At 39.2% G+C, this 17,669-nt stretch overlaps 1 protein-coding gene and 1 long non-coding RNA gene across 2 annotated transcripts in view; both read right to left on the bottom strand.

The window, feature by feature from the left end:
- LOC107588537 (homeodomain-interacting protein kinase 3-like) overlaps nucleotides 1-17,669 on the bottom strand; it is a 51,864-nt gene that overhangs the window by 25,637 nt on the left and 8,558 nt on the right. The window contains exon 2 of the mRNA XM_016276674.1: nucleotides 3,694-3,817. Coding sequence (XP_016132160.1) covers nucleotides 3,694-3,817 — 124 coding nt within the window. The remainder of the gene's footprint in view (nucleotides 1-3,693; nucleotides 3,818-17,669) is intronic.
- On the bottom strand, nucleotides 5,078-17,616 carry LOC107588538 (uncharacterized). The gene is made up of 3 exons (XR_001609596.1): nucleotides 17,549-17,616; nucleotides 10,391-10,396; nucleotides 5,078-5,088 (listed from the first exon to the last, which is right to left on the bottom strand). It is a non-coding gene; the product is annotated as an uncharacterized lncRNA (long non-coding RNA).

The raw sequence follows: 17,669 nt of genomic DNA, 5'->3' as shown, positions 1-17,669 counted from the left end.
GGGGGGGGGGGAGGAGAGCACAGTCTCGTGGGTACCCCCCAGCCTGCGAGGGGCGATGGAGGTTTGTGATGAAAGGGGCGGGGCCGAGAGCCGTGGGAACGGAGCGAGGCCGTTGGAGTAAATGCTAATGCGCGACACCTGCGCCACTCACCGGTCCTCGAGTCCCACGGAGGAGCTCCGGAAGGATAAAAGGAGGAGTGACGACAGTGTTGGATGAGAGAGGACCAGGTCTTTTATTTTGTGCGTGGCAGTCGTCCGTGAGGGGCTGTCGCGCCATTTTGTGTCTATTTTATTATTAAAGTTTTGTTTGAATGTTCGTTGGTTCCTGCCTCCTTCTTCCCAACCTACGAACATTGTTACAACCGATATCGTAAAAAACCCAATCGATACCCAACCCTACTAGAGACAGTGGAATCTCTCATCAGGAATGGGTACATTCTGATCCACTATCCTTGAGAAATAAAGAAAAAAAAAAGACTAATTTTTAGCAGATGGGTAAATTCTGACTTTTCTTCTCACAGGTGTTGTTGTGTTAAAGCTAGTGGAGATTAATTATTCCCGGCAGACCAAATTATAATGGGCTTAAGAGGTCTTTCTGACATAATACAGGGTTATGTATGAGCAATAAGGGCATGTAGTTTTTAGACTGACAGTTCATGACACCCGCTGGTATCTTGAGATCCATAACCCCCCTCCCAGCTGCATTAACAGCCCAGCCAAAAGGAAGAGGAAAACCCATCAAACCCCCTGCTATTGCTGCCAACCGCTATGTCAAGTCAGTGGCTGCTGGGACTCTGCCTTCCAAACCCTCCCCAGAAACAGTGTTCTAATCTGGGCTTGTTCCTGCGTATCTATCACACATGCAGACACACAGAGATTTGGTAATGCCCCCTCATCTCAGTTTCACCCCGGGACATTCAGGGGCCCAGCAGCAGGGGGAGTATGGCCCGAAAACTAGAAAACGTTCAGATCATAAACCATGCGCGCTCAGACAGACGCAGCATGAGTGCACACAACAAACACCCACACGCTGACACTTGTACGCCAACACAAATGCTAAGAAGCGGCCGTGAAAATTCTTCTGGATATTGTTTGGGCCTGACAGCACATACCACGTCCCTGTGCTAAACAGATTACGTCAAGAGGAGGAGAAATATGGAGAACTCGTGATCAAGAAGAAACATTTAGTGTGTGTGTGTGTGTGTGTGTGTGTATGTGAGAGAGAGAGAGAGAGAGAGAGAGAGAGAGAGAGAGAGAGAGGGAGAGAGAGGGAGTGAGTGAGTGAGTGTGTATCAAAGAGATTATAAAACAAGATTTGAAAGACACAAACAGATATGGATAAATATGGCGAATCTCATGAAACCATGTCTAGGTCACATTTCAACCCAAAATTATTAACGGTAACACTTTAGTACTGGGACAAATTCTCACTATTAACCAGTTGCTTATTACCATGCTTATTATTAACATAATGGCTGTTTATGGCCCCGATCACACCAAACGCGTTTTTTAGGTCTGAAAACGTGAGGCGCACGGCACTGCCATTTTTTTGGTGACTTAAAAAAAAAAAAAAAAAGAGCAGTGCGCTGAGTTTTTTTGTTGCTAGGCAACCACCAAATCAGCTGTCCTTGTCAATCTAATCAAAGGATTATAGCGCAAGCGCACTAAAATATTTGGTTTTGGCTGTTAAGTAAACGGTCATATTAACCTAAATCCAAAAAAAATACAGCCCCGGGTAACCCGCACCAGACACCAAATGTTTCTCCTCCAACATAGTAGTCTCCGGACTTTCTAAGCAATGGTAAACTTTCGTCATCACAACAGAAGGCCTGCCTCTCCGTTCATTCGATTTGACAATGGAAAAAACGCGAATGACGTTGGGCACTTTTTCTGCTCAGAGTTGCTTTTTTTCCAACTTCAGGCGCTCAGAGAGGGCCAAATGGCAGTGTGTCTGGGAACAGGAACAAGATTTTTTTTTTTCCTCTCTCCCCTCTCTCATCTCTGTCTCTCTTCATCCTTCCGTCTCCTTTTCTCTCGCCTCGTCTTTCTGTCCTTACCCCCAGGTACGCCGCGGCCGCCGTGATCGGCTCCCCCGGAGGGGAAGGGGGGAGTAGAGCGCAGTCTCGTGAGTACCCCCCGGCCTGCGAGGGGCGATGGGGGTATGTGATGAGAGGGGCGGGGCCGAGAGCCGTGGGAAAGGAGCGAGGCCGGTGGAGTAAATGCTAATGCGCGACACCTGCGCCACTCACCGATCTCGAGTCCCACGGAGGAGCTCCGGAAGGATAAAAGGAGGAGTGACGACAGTGTTGGATGAGAGAGGACCAGGTCTGGATTTTACTTTGTGCGCGGCAGTCGTCTGTGAGGGGCTGTCGCGCCATTTTGTATCTATTTTATTATTAAAATTTTGTTTGAATGTTTGCTGGTTCCCGGCAGAGTTGCTTTTTTTTCAACTTCAGGTGGTCAGAGAACTCCTGCAAAAGCGCGAGGCGCAGCAGGCGGCGAAAACGCAGGGCACACGGTGCATAAACAGCGTGCAGAATGCTCACTGCCAACTGAAAAAATTCAAAAAATGCGCCCCTCACTTATTAATTTTGTATCTATTTTATTATTAAAATTTTGTTTGAATGTTTGCTGGTTCCCGGCAGAGTTGCTTTTTTTTCAACTTCAGGTGGTCAGAGAACTCCTGCAAAAACGCGAGGCGCAGCAGGCGGCGAAAACGCAGGGCACACGGTGCATAAACAGCGTGCAGAATGCTCACTGCCAACTGAAAAAATTCAAAAAATGTGCCCCTCACTTATTAATAAGCAGCAAATTAGGAGTTTATTGAGGTAAATGTTGTAGTTAATGGTTTGTTAATAGTGAGAATTGGACCTTAAATAAAGTGTGACAGTGTTACATATCTAAAATCTATATTATAAAACGGATAGTTCCGGTCCTTGATTCTGATTGGTTGAGCCGCATTCGAAGCTGATGTAAATTACAAACATACACCTTTGTTTACATCTGTGTTGCTGGGCAACCACTTTGTTGCAACCACATCCGTTTCTGAGGAACTACATTGTTTAGCGGAAGAGTAAATTTTTTTTTTATGTCATTCACTCCGCTTCGCGTCGTGCCCAACAACACCCCTTAGCTGTTATAAATTCACTGTAAACCACGGCTTCTTGGGGCTTATTGCTTTAATTTTTAATATGCAAATTGTATTTTGCATACAACAAACAGAGGTCCATCACAATTTTTGTTTTAGGGGGCTTTCACACTAGCAATTTTAGTGCTCAGCCGGATTCATTTGATGTCAGGGTTCAGTTCGTTTGGATAATGTGAATGCTGTTTTCTGAACTCGGGAGCGCACCTGCAAACCGTACCAGATTCCGCCTAAAAAGGGTGGTCTAGGGTATGGTTCAAGCAAACTCTGGTACGATTCGCTTATGATGTGAATGCAAGCATACTAAATAACGGAAGTGAGCCATTATTAATGACATTTGAATTAGTCAAACTGCGTATGCGTTTACTCGCTCGCTTTCCTGATAAGCAGGACTGACACCCTGCAGCAGAGAGAATTTAAATCTCATTTCTGCTTACAGAAAGTGACTCCCGTCTATGACAAATATAACCAGTGGTTTTGATTCTGAGCAGGTTTTGTGAGATTCGTCCAGACTGGAAAAGAAAGATGCATCATGTTAAAAGAATTACCTGGTCAAACTCGAGGGCTCCTGGGTAGAGGGGCCATCCCAAGAAGAGCTCAGCAATCACACATCCCAGCGACCACATGTCTATGGCTTCCCAAAAAGGCAGGCCAAGAATGATCTCTGGAGCCCTGTGATGACACAAACACCAATATGAGAAACAGGGTCACTGTAACAAAACCTCAAAATTTACCTTCAAATTTCACCCTCAGACTACAAACTGTGAGAACTGCGCTTCTGTATTGGCACTGAATTCCATTCAATTAAATTATTTTGCACAAATTCTCAATCATTTGAACATATAGATGAATTGTTCGGTAACACTTCAGTATAGGGACCAATTCTCACTTTTGACAAGTTGCTTATTAGCATGCCTATTATTAATATATTGGCTATTTATTAGTATTTATAAAGCACATATTCTGCATGACCATATTCTACATCTCTAATCCTACCCACTACCTAAACTGAACAACTACCTTACTAACCTTAACTATTAATAAGCAGCAAATTAGATGTTTATTGAGGCAAAAAAAAATCAGTTAATGGTTTGTTAACAGCAAGAATTGGACCTTAAAATAAAGTGTGACCAATTGCTCACAATAAAATCAAATAGTATAATATACATTTAGAGAATATATTATACAACCAAACTGAATTGGTTAACTTGACAAAACTGTACTGTATAGCACTGGGCTTTGGAAAAAGTGCACAGAACTGCCTGGAAAAGGTTACTCACAAGGACAATTTAATTTCAGTGAGAGGGGCACACAGTCATGGAATTTAGAACATTCTTTCCCATTTGTATAGTGCAAGCCCATAAAACTGATACAATGAGTGACAGAGGCGGTGGATAGTGTGTCTGTGTGCAGGGTCGCTGCTAGAATTCAGCACCAACTCTGTAACATCAGCAGAACAGGAGATACACTAGTACAAGATGCATCAACTGTAAAGAAAATTAATAATAATAAAATAATTAATTACAAAGAAAAATATTTGACCATCAAATCATTTAAAATAAAGTTTGGTATTTTAGCCAGCCCTAGAAGGGTTTTACAATATATATAAAAATATATAAAGGATAATAAATATACATCCAGCCAGTTGTTATTGTAGGGTTGGCATTACCCTTCAGGGGTTTATTCTGTGACAACACCTGGCTGGATGTAAGTTATCCCACTTATTACACGGCTACTTGGCACATAAGTAAATCAATACACATTAAATATTGATATGAATTGCATTTTAAAGCATTACCGGTTTATTATCTCAAAGCTACGGTGACCTAGTCTTCGCCTCAGACGTCACGCCCATGGACCATTGGCTGAAGGTCTGATGTATACGGCACACTTTTCAGAAGTTTTGAAGTCATCATCAGATTGGTTGAATTTCTACAGAATTTCTGGGAAATGTGCATGTCGCGCTATTTAACGTTCCGCCTGGAAACAAAGATACCGCGGCGCCAAACCCCCTCATTGAAGAACAAAGCTGTCGTGTTTACAACTGTGACAGTGAGACAGTGAGTCGGGATGAACTAAACACTAGATTTTCTAAAGTATATAAAATATGTAAAGTTTGTGCCACAGACTTTTTAAAAAGCGTCCAAGAGTTTTACACACCAGTCTGTTATTGTGCGGACATTTCCATGCCCATAAACATCACACAGCACAAAACTAAACGTGACTAGATGCTTTACCTATCAGTCATATGGCCTCTTTGGCAGGCCTTGACCATTCAAAGCGGCCAAGGTTCCCAGACATTCTGCCGTCAGTCTGAAAGTCTGGCTATGTGAGACTAATGGTGGCCCAGTAGTGCACAACACAATGAAATCCACAACACAACAGAAACAAGCCACAAAACAATAAAATTTGCCACAACACAAGAAAACAAGTCACAACACAACGGAAACAAGCCACAACACAAGGAAACAAGTCACAACGTAACGGAAACAAGTTACAACACAATTAAATTAGCACAACACAACGGAAACAAGCCACAACACAACAAAATTAGTCCTATGCATTGTGTCGATTTCGTTATGTTGTGGAAATTCCGTTGTGTTGTCCACTACTGGGTCACCGTACAAAGCCAGTACAATATACAAAACAATCGTTCTGGCAACAAGACAAACTTCAACTATTACCGCATGCCTACTATTAATATTGAAGTTCTCTGGTTTCATTTTACAGTAAATACAGTCGATTACTGAAGTGCAAGATGATAGCAGTTGCATTTGAATAAAACTAGAGAGTGTGTGGTGGTGTGACATGAGAGATATGAAAGAAATACCCAGATGAGCGATATCTTATTCAGTGTTGTAATCGGGGACAGATAACAACATTGTTGCAAATGACCAATCAGAATCAAGTATTTCAGAGAAACGTGTAATAATAGTAAATAAAACATGAGTATTTAAATAAAAAAATTAATCTTCAATTCAATGGATCAAACTTTGCAGGGCTTAAACAGGCACAAACAAAACATAATAATATTTATATTTAATACTAAAAAACATCTTCGTAAAGGCACAGGAAATGCATGTTTAGGGTAGGATTGGCTTTACGTGGGTTACCAGGCCAGTGAGCTCTACTTTAAGTGTAGCCATGTTGACGCAGGAAGCCCTGTGACTGCTTAGCAACAAATCACCACGGTGATCTCATTGAATGGCATTAAGGTCTCTCCATGTGAGACCGTGATGTTGCTCCAGTCAGCACTCATCTGAGTAAGTCTGTCTGACAGATTACTGTCACTCAGACTACATTTACAATTAGTCATTTAGCAGACACTTTTATCCAAAGCGACTTACAAATGAGGACAATAGAAGCAATCAAATCTAACAAAAGAGCAACAATATGTAAGTGCAAATGACAAGTCTCGGTTAGCTTAAAGCAGTACACGTAGCAAGATATATATATATATATATATACACACACACACATACATATATATACACACACACACACACATACACACACACACACACAAAGAAAAACAAGTAGATAGAATAGAAAAATAGAAAGCCAGTGTTTTTTATTTTTTCAATAAAAAAAGATAGATAAAGTAGATTTAAAATAGAACAAAAAGTGCTAGAGTTAGAAAGTCAAATAAAGATGGAACAGATGTGTTTTTAGCCAATTCTTGAAGATGGCTAAGGATTCAGCTGCTCGGATTGAGTTGGGCAGGTCATTCCACCAGGAGTAAAATTGCGACAAGACGTCATACTTAATAAAATAGACTGCAGTTCCTAATAGGGTGTAATATCTCATTTGTATTCCCTATCACTTGATGGCAGACATGTAGTACTTCGATTCTAGACCAAAATTACGTCACGTTCTTATTCAAAGTGTTCGAGGAAATAGCAGAGCAAGTGAGCTGTCATGTCATTGATGCGGAAGCAGTTCAGTTCATAGCGTGCGAGTACATTGTGAGAGAAAATGGCTAATAAAAAGTTGTACCGTGAGGATGTGTTGCAAATGTTATTCGCCGATTCTGACTCTGAAGGGGAATATTTGCCTTTTGGAAATGACGATCGGTCGTCTAATAATCGCGCTTCTCCCGGTACATCTTTTGCAGTGCAATGGTGATGCCGTGCAAGGCGAGAGTGTTCACGAAGCACAAACAAGTGATAATTTCGACCCTTTGCCCAACGGGGATGGGGGTGGCAGCAGTGAACGTAGTCGTTGTGTCCATAGGAGAGCTGTTGCTAGAGGTCGAGGCAGCAGGGGTAGGAGAAATAGGGCTGGAAGTAGCACTAGCTCTTTGGATCCAGTCAGAGCGCCCTGGATCCAGTGCCCCAAAGAGGTGGGAGTGGCCACGGTACACGGTGCAGTCAGTGTGGGGTAGGTCTGTGCACTGTGCCATGCAATGAGAGGTACCATACTCTCAAGAACTATAAACTGTGTCACCTAGATACCTGATTGGGCAGATAGCTGGTCAACTGATCAGAAAATAGGCACATGCATTTTACTATGGCACAGTAACATAGTAATAATTTACTACTTTCTGCTGTTTTATTGTTGATTTCCTCTTTTCCTGATCATTTGGAATGAGGATAAAAAGACAAAAAAAAACAAAAAAAAAACATGCAAATAAGTTCAAGCATCAATTCAATATCTACTATTTCCTGAATATTACTGATGAACTGATCAAAAAATAGGCAACTGTTCACATGCGTTTTACTACTATATAGTATAGTAATATAGTAATCATTTAGTACTTTCTCCTGTTTTATTGTTGGTTTCCTCTTTTCTGATCATTTGGAATGAGGATAAAAAGACAAAAAAAAACAAAAAAAAAACATGCAAATAAGTTCAAGCATCAATTCAATATCTACTATTTCCTGAATATTATGAAATTCAAGATGGCCGCCCCCTAATGACATCATAATATGCAAATTAGACGAGTATATTTACACCCCACATAAACTTTCGGTCATGCCCAACATTTTTCTAATTTACATTAGATCTCTATCTTTAAGCCCTTTCAAGCCACAAGCTTTTGAAATCTTGATGTTAAAATCCAGCATTTTTCCAAAAATCCCTGGCGCCTAAAAGGTTAATTGTATAATAAATGAAAAAAAAAAAAAGATGGAATACAAAAAGATTAGAAAGCATGTGCTTTTTTTTTTTTTTTTTTTACTAGTTTTAAAGAAAACAAGCAGCAAATGAATAGAGTGCAAGTCTAAAGGGGACAATTGTTTTTTTTAAAGAATAGCATTAGAATAGAGAGTGCTAGAGTTAGAGGGTCAAATATAGATGGAAGAGATGTGTTTTTAGCCGATTCTTGAAGATGGCTAAGGATTCAGCTGCTCGGATTGAGTTGGGCAGGTCATTCCAACAGGCGGGAACATTTAATTTAAAAGTCCGTAAAAGTGATTTTGTGCTTCTTTGGGATGGCACAATAAAGCGACGTTCACTTGCAGAACGCAAGCTTCTAGAGGGCACATAAGTCTGAAGTAATGAATTTAGGTAAAGGGGTGCAGAGCCAGTGGTGGTTTTGTAGGCAAACATCAATGCCTTGGATTTTATGCGAGCAGCTATTGGTAACCAGTGCAAATTGATAAACAGAAGTGTGATGTGCATTGTTTTTGGTTCATTAAAAATGAATCTTGCTGCCGCATTCTGGATTAATTGTAAAGGTTTGATAGAACTTGCTGGAAGACTTGCTAAGAGAGCATTGCAATACTCCAGCCTGGACAGAACAAGAGCTCGAACAAGGAGTTGGGAAGCATGTTCCGAAAGAAAGGGCCTGATCTTCTTGATGTTGAATAAAGCAAATATGCAGTTTTAGCAATGCGGTCTGAGAAAGTAAGCTGATCATCAATCATACATCCAAGGTTTCTGGCTGTTTTTGAAGGAGTTATGGTTGATGTGCCTAACTGGATGGTGAAATTGTGATGAAACAATGGGTTTGCTGGAACCACAAGCAGTTCTGTCTTGGCAAGGTTGAGTTGAAGGTGATGGTCCTTCATCTAGCAAGAAATGTCTGTTAGACAAGCTGAGATGCGAACAACTATCGTCGGATCATCAGGATGGAGCGATAGGTAGAGTTGTGTAATTAGTATAGCAGTGGTATGAAAAGCCATGTTTCTGAATGACAGAACCTAATGATGCCATGTCTGTGTGAGAAAGGCAGAGACTTGGTTGAACACAGCTCGTTCAAGTGTTTTTGCAATGAAAGGAAGAAGGGAAACCGGTCTGTAGTTCTCTAAAAGAGATGGGTTAAGGGTGGGTTTCTTAAGTAGTGGGGTTATATGAGCCTGTCTAAATGTTGAGGGAAAAACACCAGTGTGAAGGGATAGGTTAATGATGTGAGTGAGTGCAGGTACAACTACAGGATAAATGGCTTGAAGGAGATGAGATGGAATAGGATCAAGCGGACAAGTAGTAGGATGATTAGAAAGGATGAGTTTGGAGACTTCTGCCTCAGAGAGTGAAGAGAAGGATGCGTGTATGTTTGCTGGTAAGATGTGCTTGACAGATTGTGGTGTGGAAAATTGTGCACTGATGTTTTTAATTGTATCAATGAAAAATATTGCAAAGTCGTCAGCTATTAGAGTTGATGCAAGAGGGGGAGGAGAAGGAGGAGGACAAAGGAGCGAGGAAAATGTTTTATAGAGCATGCGAGAGTTAGACAAATTGTTAATTTTGTTAAAGTAGTATTTTCTTTTTTATCAGTGGAGACATTAGCAGAGAAGGAAGAGAGGAGTGAATAACACGTCAAGGCAGCATTAGAGTTGATGAAGGAGGGGGAGGAGGAGGACAAAGGAGCGAGGAAAATGTTTTATAGAGCATGCGAGAGTTAGACAAATTGTTAATTTTGTTAAAGTAGTATTTTCTTTTTTATCAGTGGAGACATTAGCAGAGAAGGAAGAGAGGAGTGACTGATACACATTAAGGTCAGTAGGATATTTGGATTTACATGACACCCTTTTAGCTTAGAACGATGTTCGAGGAGAACATCAGATAACCAAGGGGCAGAAGGGGTGGTACAGGCTGGTCTGGAAGACAAGGGGCAGACAGTGTCTAAACAAGATGTAAGAGTGGAGCAGAAAGTATCAGTAGCACTGTTATCATCAAAAGATGCTAACCGTTTAGGGGAAGGAAGTGAAGATCATCATTATAAGTGTCATTATAAGTGTTTGATCACCACATTTGAGTTATTGCAAAAAAATTATATATATTCTGTTTATGTAGGCTATATACTGTATTCTATATACAGTACCAGTCAAAAGTTTGGACACACGAATGGGAAGTGTGCCCAAACTTTTGACTATACTGTACTATAATACAGCCATAAAGAATATCGGCCGATATATAGATATGTCTTTTTTTACCCACTAATATCGGTATCAGCATCGGCCCCAAAAAACCCATATCGGCCGGGCTCTTGTTTTGACTACACAAGTACAAACACATTTCTATTATTAAAATAGGGAATATTGTGTAAATCACAAGTATACCAACAAAGTACAAACAAATGTATGTTATTATGTTAACAAATGTTATGAAGGAAGTGATTTTTCTGGCTTTTTTATTTCTCATGCTAATAGCCATGGAATAATGGAAATGGACAGGACAAAACCTAACAGGGATAACTCACTCAAAAATTAAAATTCTGTCATCATTTACTCATCCTCAAGTTGTTTCAAACCTGTAGAGTTCTCTTTTTTTTCCTGTTGAGCACAAAAAATTACTATGTAAGTCAGTCGCTACTGTCAACTGTTTGGTTAACATCATTCTTCAAAATACATTATTTTGTTCTCAGCAGAAGAAAGAAACTAATACAAGTCTGGAACAAGTTGAAGGGGGTAAACAATGATAGAATTTAAATTTTTTGGGTGAACTATCCCATTAAGTCTTGGCATGAAATTGCAAGCTACTTGTTCTATGTTTCTTTGGTCTTAATGCATTTCTTTGTTCTTCAAATAACTTGCTTTGTTTCCAAAAAAAAAACACTCTGAATTTTAAAAATTCATCAATTACATTTTTAACGGTATCACCACGCCCTACAATAAAGTTTTATTTGTCCAGTATCTGCAGCATTTCTCACCACAAGTTATGAACAAATTTACTCCTTTAAAATAAAGTTTTACTTTAGAGCTGAAGCTAAAGCTTCTTTAGAGCTGAGCATACTTAGTATGTAAAATTTGAAAATTCAGACTGCGCACATACATAATGAATCTACTGTTTCGATGATGAAATTATGTCAAACACTGTATCAAAGTATACTTTGGGCTTTACCTGACTTGAAAAGTGCTATTTGTGAGGTGTGCATGAGTGACAGTCATATATGAGGTTCCATTTCGATCTGGATGCTGACTAAGAAGGTAGATGCCTATGTAGAAGGGGAAACAAATGTTGGAGGTCCTTTTGCTCTGGTGCATTAAGGTGGGACATGCATAACAACGTTTAGTCAGAAAAACTCTAAAAACATTAAGCCTCCTCCTACAAGCTCAGTTATATCAATCGAAGGAGTTCAGAGAGCTTCCTGATGGCTCCATGCATAAAGCAGCCCATTCTCCACCACCAGCCGCTGGGTGATGATCCACTGCAGTTCTCATATATCGTCTCTCCCTTATAAACATGTAAGAGCCGATCCAATAACGGCATCTCCATCCATATATCTGATCTATCTCTGAGCGGCACTGAATAATCACGGCAGTGTAAATATCTGCCCAGAGTGACTGCATACATCAATGAAACCTGAGGATGGGTTGTTCCTCTGTGTAGACCAGTGGTTCTCATTTTCTCATTTTGTCTATGAAGACCCCATCCTTACATATAATAAAACATGGGTTTTAAAAGTTGCAGACTCCGATTAACAAGAACAGTTATCAGAAATCAAGAACTAGCTGGACACAGTGTTCGTACAGATTTTAAGATCTTTTACAGAACTTTCAAGTAGTGTCAGTCTGTGTTTTTCAAGGGTGGGAAAGCTGTTAATAATACACTACAATAGGCGTGTGTGATATGACGATTTTTGATCGTGAACGATCTGCTTTTGAAGAAATATCGTAGTATCGTGCTACAGTGCACATTCTATCAGCTACAGCTCTGGCGCCTCAGTCTCAATATACTGTACAATGCAATATACATTCACATCAATGTTAACTCAGCGGTAGAGTTACTCTCACGGGACACTGCACTTATTCGCAGTCACAAAACTACATTATTTTTAGTGCTGTGTTTGATACATCGGTATGACGATGTATCGTCACAAAAATGTGACGATACGAGTATCGATACAGCTGACCCTGTATCAATATTGTGGCACGTGTGCAACAGTGGACCGCGCTTAATTTGAATACAAGAACACAGTTTAAAATTGAGTATGTAGTAATTTCTAAAAAATAATGAATAGAACATAATATATAGGCTACAAGGATTAATCTGGACAGAGGAACACAACTGGGTTGCCTGACGTAAAGAGACGTTACCCCCCCGAAACAGAGCTTCCCACTTGCACAATACGGAAATATCTGCTGTGTGTTACTTATCTCTGTCAACCTGGCAACCACGTGTACGTGCTCTCTCTTCACTGTGGATAAACGTGCTTACTTTATGAAAACACTTAGCTTGCAGTTTAGTGATCTCCACTTCAATATTCTATTCTCAGAAAAGTGTAATTCATCAAGTGTTCATCTATGAGAGAGAGAGAGAGAGGCTGTGTATGTATGAATTACCACCGTTTTGCTGCGTTTCTCTATTAACAGTGAAGCTGTGGCTTTAATTCCTTTAGAAACAATGATGTTACCAGCTCCTTGTTGAGAAAGATAATGTAGCTTTTGAGCGATTAAGATATTTAGTTGATCAAATTACGGGGCAGCGATAAAAAGTTTGTTCCTGATTGTCTGAGTGCGGCCGCAACGTGATCTGTGTGAGTGACTGAGCGTGTGTGTGCATTAGATACAGAAGACAGTGCATTAGTTTAGAACTCTTCTAATTTTTATTTTTACTTTTAAGCGCAGAGAGTGTGTTAATTTGTGCAATGATAACCTACCAGTAATGTAAATATGATTTTTTTAAAGGGGTTATAGGATGCCCATTTCCCACAAGTTGATATGATTCTTTAGGGCCTTAATGAAAAGTCTGCAACATAGTTTGGTTAAAAATGCACCCTTTTTACCCAGTTTACTCTTTTCAGATCAAGCCATTTTTGTAGCATTTTCCTTTAAATGTTAATGAGCTCTGCTGACCCCACCCCTCTCTCCGGAACTGCTCTCAGAGAGACTGTTTACTTTAGCCGCATTCATCGTGAAACTTGCTAATTAGCACATTATTAGGAAAGGCGATTTGCAAAGATTCATTACAAAACATTATACTATGGAAGTCACTGGGGACCAGCAACTGTTTGGTTTTCTACATTCTTCAAATTAGCATTTATGTTCAACAGAAGAAAAACTCATTCAGGTTTAAAACAAATTTTGAGTGAGTAAATGATGGTATAAAAATAAAACACTATGACAGATTTGACAAAGATGACAGATTTTTTTTATTTTTGGGTGAACTATTCCATTAATGTTAATAAAACAACAAAACACAAAGAGGAAAGTCACTCACTACTCTTGACTGAAAACTTTAATACAGCTGCTTTAATAGGAATCAATCTATATAGTGTTTTATTTTTTATATTTGTTCATTCAATTTCTTGAATGCTCCTGCTAAATTCACCTATTGTACCTGAAAATAAAGCACTGTTTGTTTTATTTGTATAATATGTGTATTTGTAATGTCAAGTCAAGTCACCTTTATTTATATAGCGCTTTTAACAATACAGATTGTGTCAAAGCAACTGAACAGCATTAATTAGGAAAATAGTGTGTCAATAATGCAAAATGACAATAGTAAACACTCATTTTTCAGTTAAAGACAGTTCATCATTCAATTCAGTGATGTCATCATCCAGCTCAGTTCAGTTTAAATAGTATCTTTACAACCAAGTCAACGATATCGCTGGAAATGAAGTGTCCCCAACTAAGCAAGCCAGAGGCGACAGCGGTAAGGAACCAAAACTCCATCGGTGACAGAATGGAGAAAAACCTTGGGAGAAACCAGGCTCAGTTGGGGGGCCAGTTCTCCTCTGACCAGATGAAACCAGCAGTTCAATTCCAGGCTGCAGCAAAGTCACATTGTGCAGAGGACTCATCTGGTTCCTGTGGTCTTGTCCCGGTGGTCGTCTGAGACCAGGTCTTTACAGGGGATCTGTATCTGGGGCTCATCTAGTTGTCCTGGTCAAAGTGGGTGACGATAAAAATCTTTGACATTATTTTATATTTGTAATGTGTATTTTGTTCTTTTTTTAATAACAAATATAAAATAATGACAAAGATTTTTATCGTCACCCACTTTGGCCTAAATATCGGCCATTCTTTTTTTATATTCTGTTACTTTGTCTTTACAATAGGGAAATTAGTTTGGCTGTAATGCTCAGACAACTTGCAAAATAATAAAACCAACATGACAAAGAACCATGATAAAATCGTTAATCGCGATATTTCTAAAAAAAAAAATTGATATGATATTTTTGCCATATCCCCCACCCCTACACTACAATAATTATAAATTAACCTAACAAAAGACATTATTCATTACTGGCCACACACTGCATTTTAAATTAACACAATGTGTCCATATACAATGTCTACGTATAACTGCTGTCCCAACAAACCAATCAGGCTCCAGGGTCTCAGCCAAAAATGCCATGGTAACATATTATAAAATAAAACATGAAATGTTATGTAGTATTTGATTTTTTTTTAATAAATTCTAAAAATGCACCATTTTTAATTAGAATCAATAGGTTGGCAACAGAGACTGCATGTTTAAACCGGAAATAACTCTGGATAACATGCATGTCATAACAGAAAACTCAACCCAAATGCTGATTTAAAATCAGCTCCATGCACTTACAGTTACAATATAGTATGGCTTATATGATGCCATCAGTGCCCAACTATTTTTGCACTGGCATTAAAAATATCCTCTTGCCTCACGGGGTTCCTTTTCTTTAACCCAAGAGTGGAACACAAACACGCATCTGCCATACCATATCTACACAACACCTGTGGGTCTGTTCCCAGAATATTTACTGTAGTCTGATAAATAAAACAGTGGAGTAATAAATAATAAATGAGTAATCAAACAACACCTACGGTTGTGATGGTGGTCCAGTCAAGTCACCTTTTATTATTGAACATTTATTATATATTAATTGAATATCAACACAGAACAAACCACTTCATAACAAAGTTATACATCTTTGGAACAGCATGAGGGTGAAGAAATTAAGAAATTTTCATTTTGTCTGAACTCATACTTCAAAAGTGAACAGTAAGTTAAACCAGTTTAAGAGCCTTCCCATTATGCAGTCATTGGTTTATAGAGAGGATTACAGGTCTCACTCCACCGATGTTATTTTGTCCCCCTCTCATAATTGTGGACTTGGTGCGCAATCTGAGAAAGCAAACACCCATGAGTTACTTTAGAGTGTTCCCTGATAAGTAGCTGGGTGGCACTGACCTTGTGTAGGTCTGTAAACTTCAAGGAAATGTTCATGATCGTGCTAATGTCAAGTTTTCTCTTGGTAAAAACAAAAATAAATTTTACAATGTCACCAAGGATGACAGTAACAAGCAACCAGAGAAGCTCGGTCAAATTTAGGATCTCAAATTAACAACCACATAACACCTAAACTCTATCACAGAACAAGGCTACCTTTCCACAAAGCTCAAGCTTTTGAAAGCAATGTTACTATATTTAGAGGAGTAAGGAATGGCGTGTTAATAGGAACTCTCATCTGGAGCCATATTACCTGAGGATACTGAAGAACATCAGATTTGACATCAAACACCATCATGGACATGTATAACCCTTGTATAAACCTTAAAACCATTGACGTAGTAAGACGACGCAACAAATCCTTGGAAGTTTGAAGATGTTGTGATGCAATTACACACAACAAATCCAAAATGAAACCTACTGCTTGATATTACGGTGTCGCAGTCAGGTTGGAACTAGATGGCAGTCCTGCCGGGAAAACATTCTGCAGAGACTGGAGGAAATTCCAAGTTACTCAGTGCAAGTGTACAGAAAAGACATTCCTAAACAAGACATCCTCAAGATTGTAGATCTATAAAGTTTCCAGAAAGCAGGCAGGGATTTTCATACATTAAGATTAAGAAAAACAAACAAAGGCAATAACATATCTAAAAACACCTGGAGATTAATCATATCTTGAAAATCAAACCAAATCCAGATCTACTGCATCTGAGCAAATCCAAGTAAAACAGTACTCTTGTGGTAAACAAGGGCTTCGATATTTGAGACAAGGTAAGTGACAAACATTCCCTTCATGTCTCCAGCATGGCCTTCTGTCAGCAAACAGCTGAACATAACACTTGTCCAACATGAACTCCATACGCAAACTGAGGAAACCTGCTCAGATCAAGTGAACAGACAGAAAACACCTTAATCACAGAAAGGCAATCTGAAGTGGGGGTCCTTCCTTAAGATTGAACTTATTGAAACTTATTATAATTCATTTGTTTTAGAATACCACATGAAACAGTGATGAAGGAAAATAAGCCGGATATTTCTGAGTCACATCATAGTTCTCTTTTGAGACCACTTCTGGGAAGTGCAACTAAACAAAGACTAATAAAGAATCCCAGAATGGGGGGGTGAATTCCTCTCTGAGACCTCGTGGGAGGGATTCCCATAAAGTCCTAACATCTGGTTTACTTACAGTATGCTGAATTAAAGGACACTCCAAGTAAATTTAATAAAATGTTGCAGACTGTTCCCAGTCGAGTTAGTAGAGGCCAAACAAGTTAAGCTGAGTGAAGAGACAAGTAGTAGTCCGAGCAAAAACGGAAAATTATCTTTCAAATTTAAAACACCATTCTATGCAAAATATAAATATTATAAAATGTCCACTCTCTTATAAAGCAGAATAAATTCTAATTTTAACCTATTTACATAAATAGTTAAACAGGCTATAATATTTAATACTATTAGATGAATGACTGAAACATTTAACAACATCAAACCCCCTTTTGTTGTGATTCCCAAAAACAAATGGTCAAATTCATCCCTTTAACATTGTTCAGGGCTTGAATTTTGGCACGGGATTGTGCATAATTCTACTGATTCCCGCATTTTCCGCACTTGTAATGGGGGAAATATTTAAATATTTCAATGCGACAGATGACGGAATGTATCATTTGCAAGTGCTTTTGAGTCTTACAATTTTAAACATTCAAGTGCTCAATTCAGTACTTGCGCACTCTGTGACTGTGAGACCCTTTCTATGAGCCGCCTCACACCCAAAGCGCGCACACATAGAGACGCATCTGAGAGCACATGCCTTATTGCGCGTAAACGGCCAAATACATACAAAAATGTCAAAGTGCCCGTCTTGATGAGAATTCATGTAATATGTTTGTGCATTTGTCATTAATCTTTTCTTATTTTATTACTTACT

The sequence above is a fragment of the Sinocyclocheilus grahami genome, unplaced genomic scaffold (genome assembly GCF_001515645.1).
Source record: "Sinocyclocheilus grahami isolate Dianchi unplaced genomic scaffold, SAMN03320097.WGS_v1.1 scaffold105.1, whole genome shotgun sequence".
Lineage (NCBI taxonomy): Eukaryota > Metazoa > Chordata > Actinopteri > Cypriniformes > Cyprinidae > Sinocyclocheilus > Sinocyclocheilus grahami.
The sequence above is the reverse complement of the archived record's forward strand: the minus strand, read 5'-3'. Positions and strand labels throughout refer to the sequence as shown.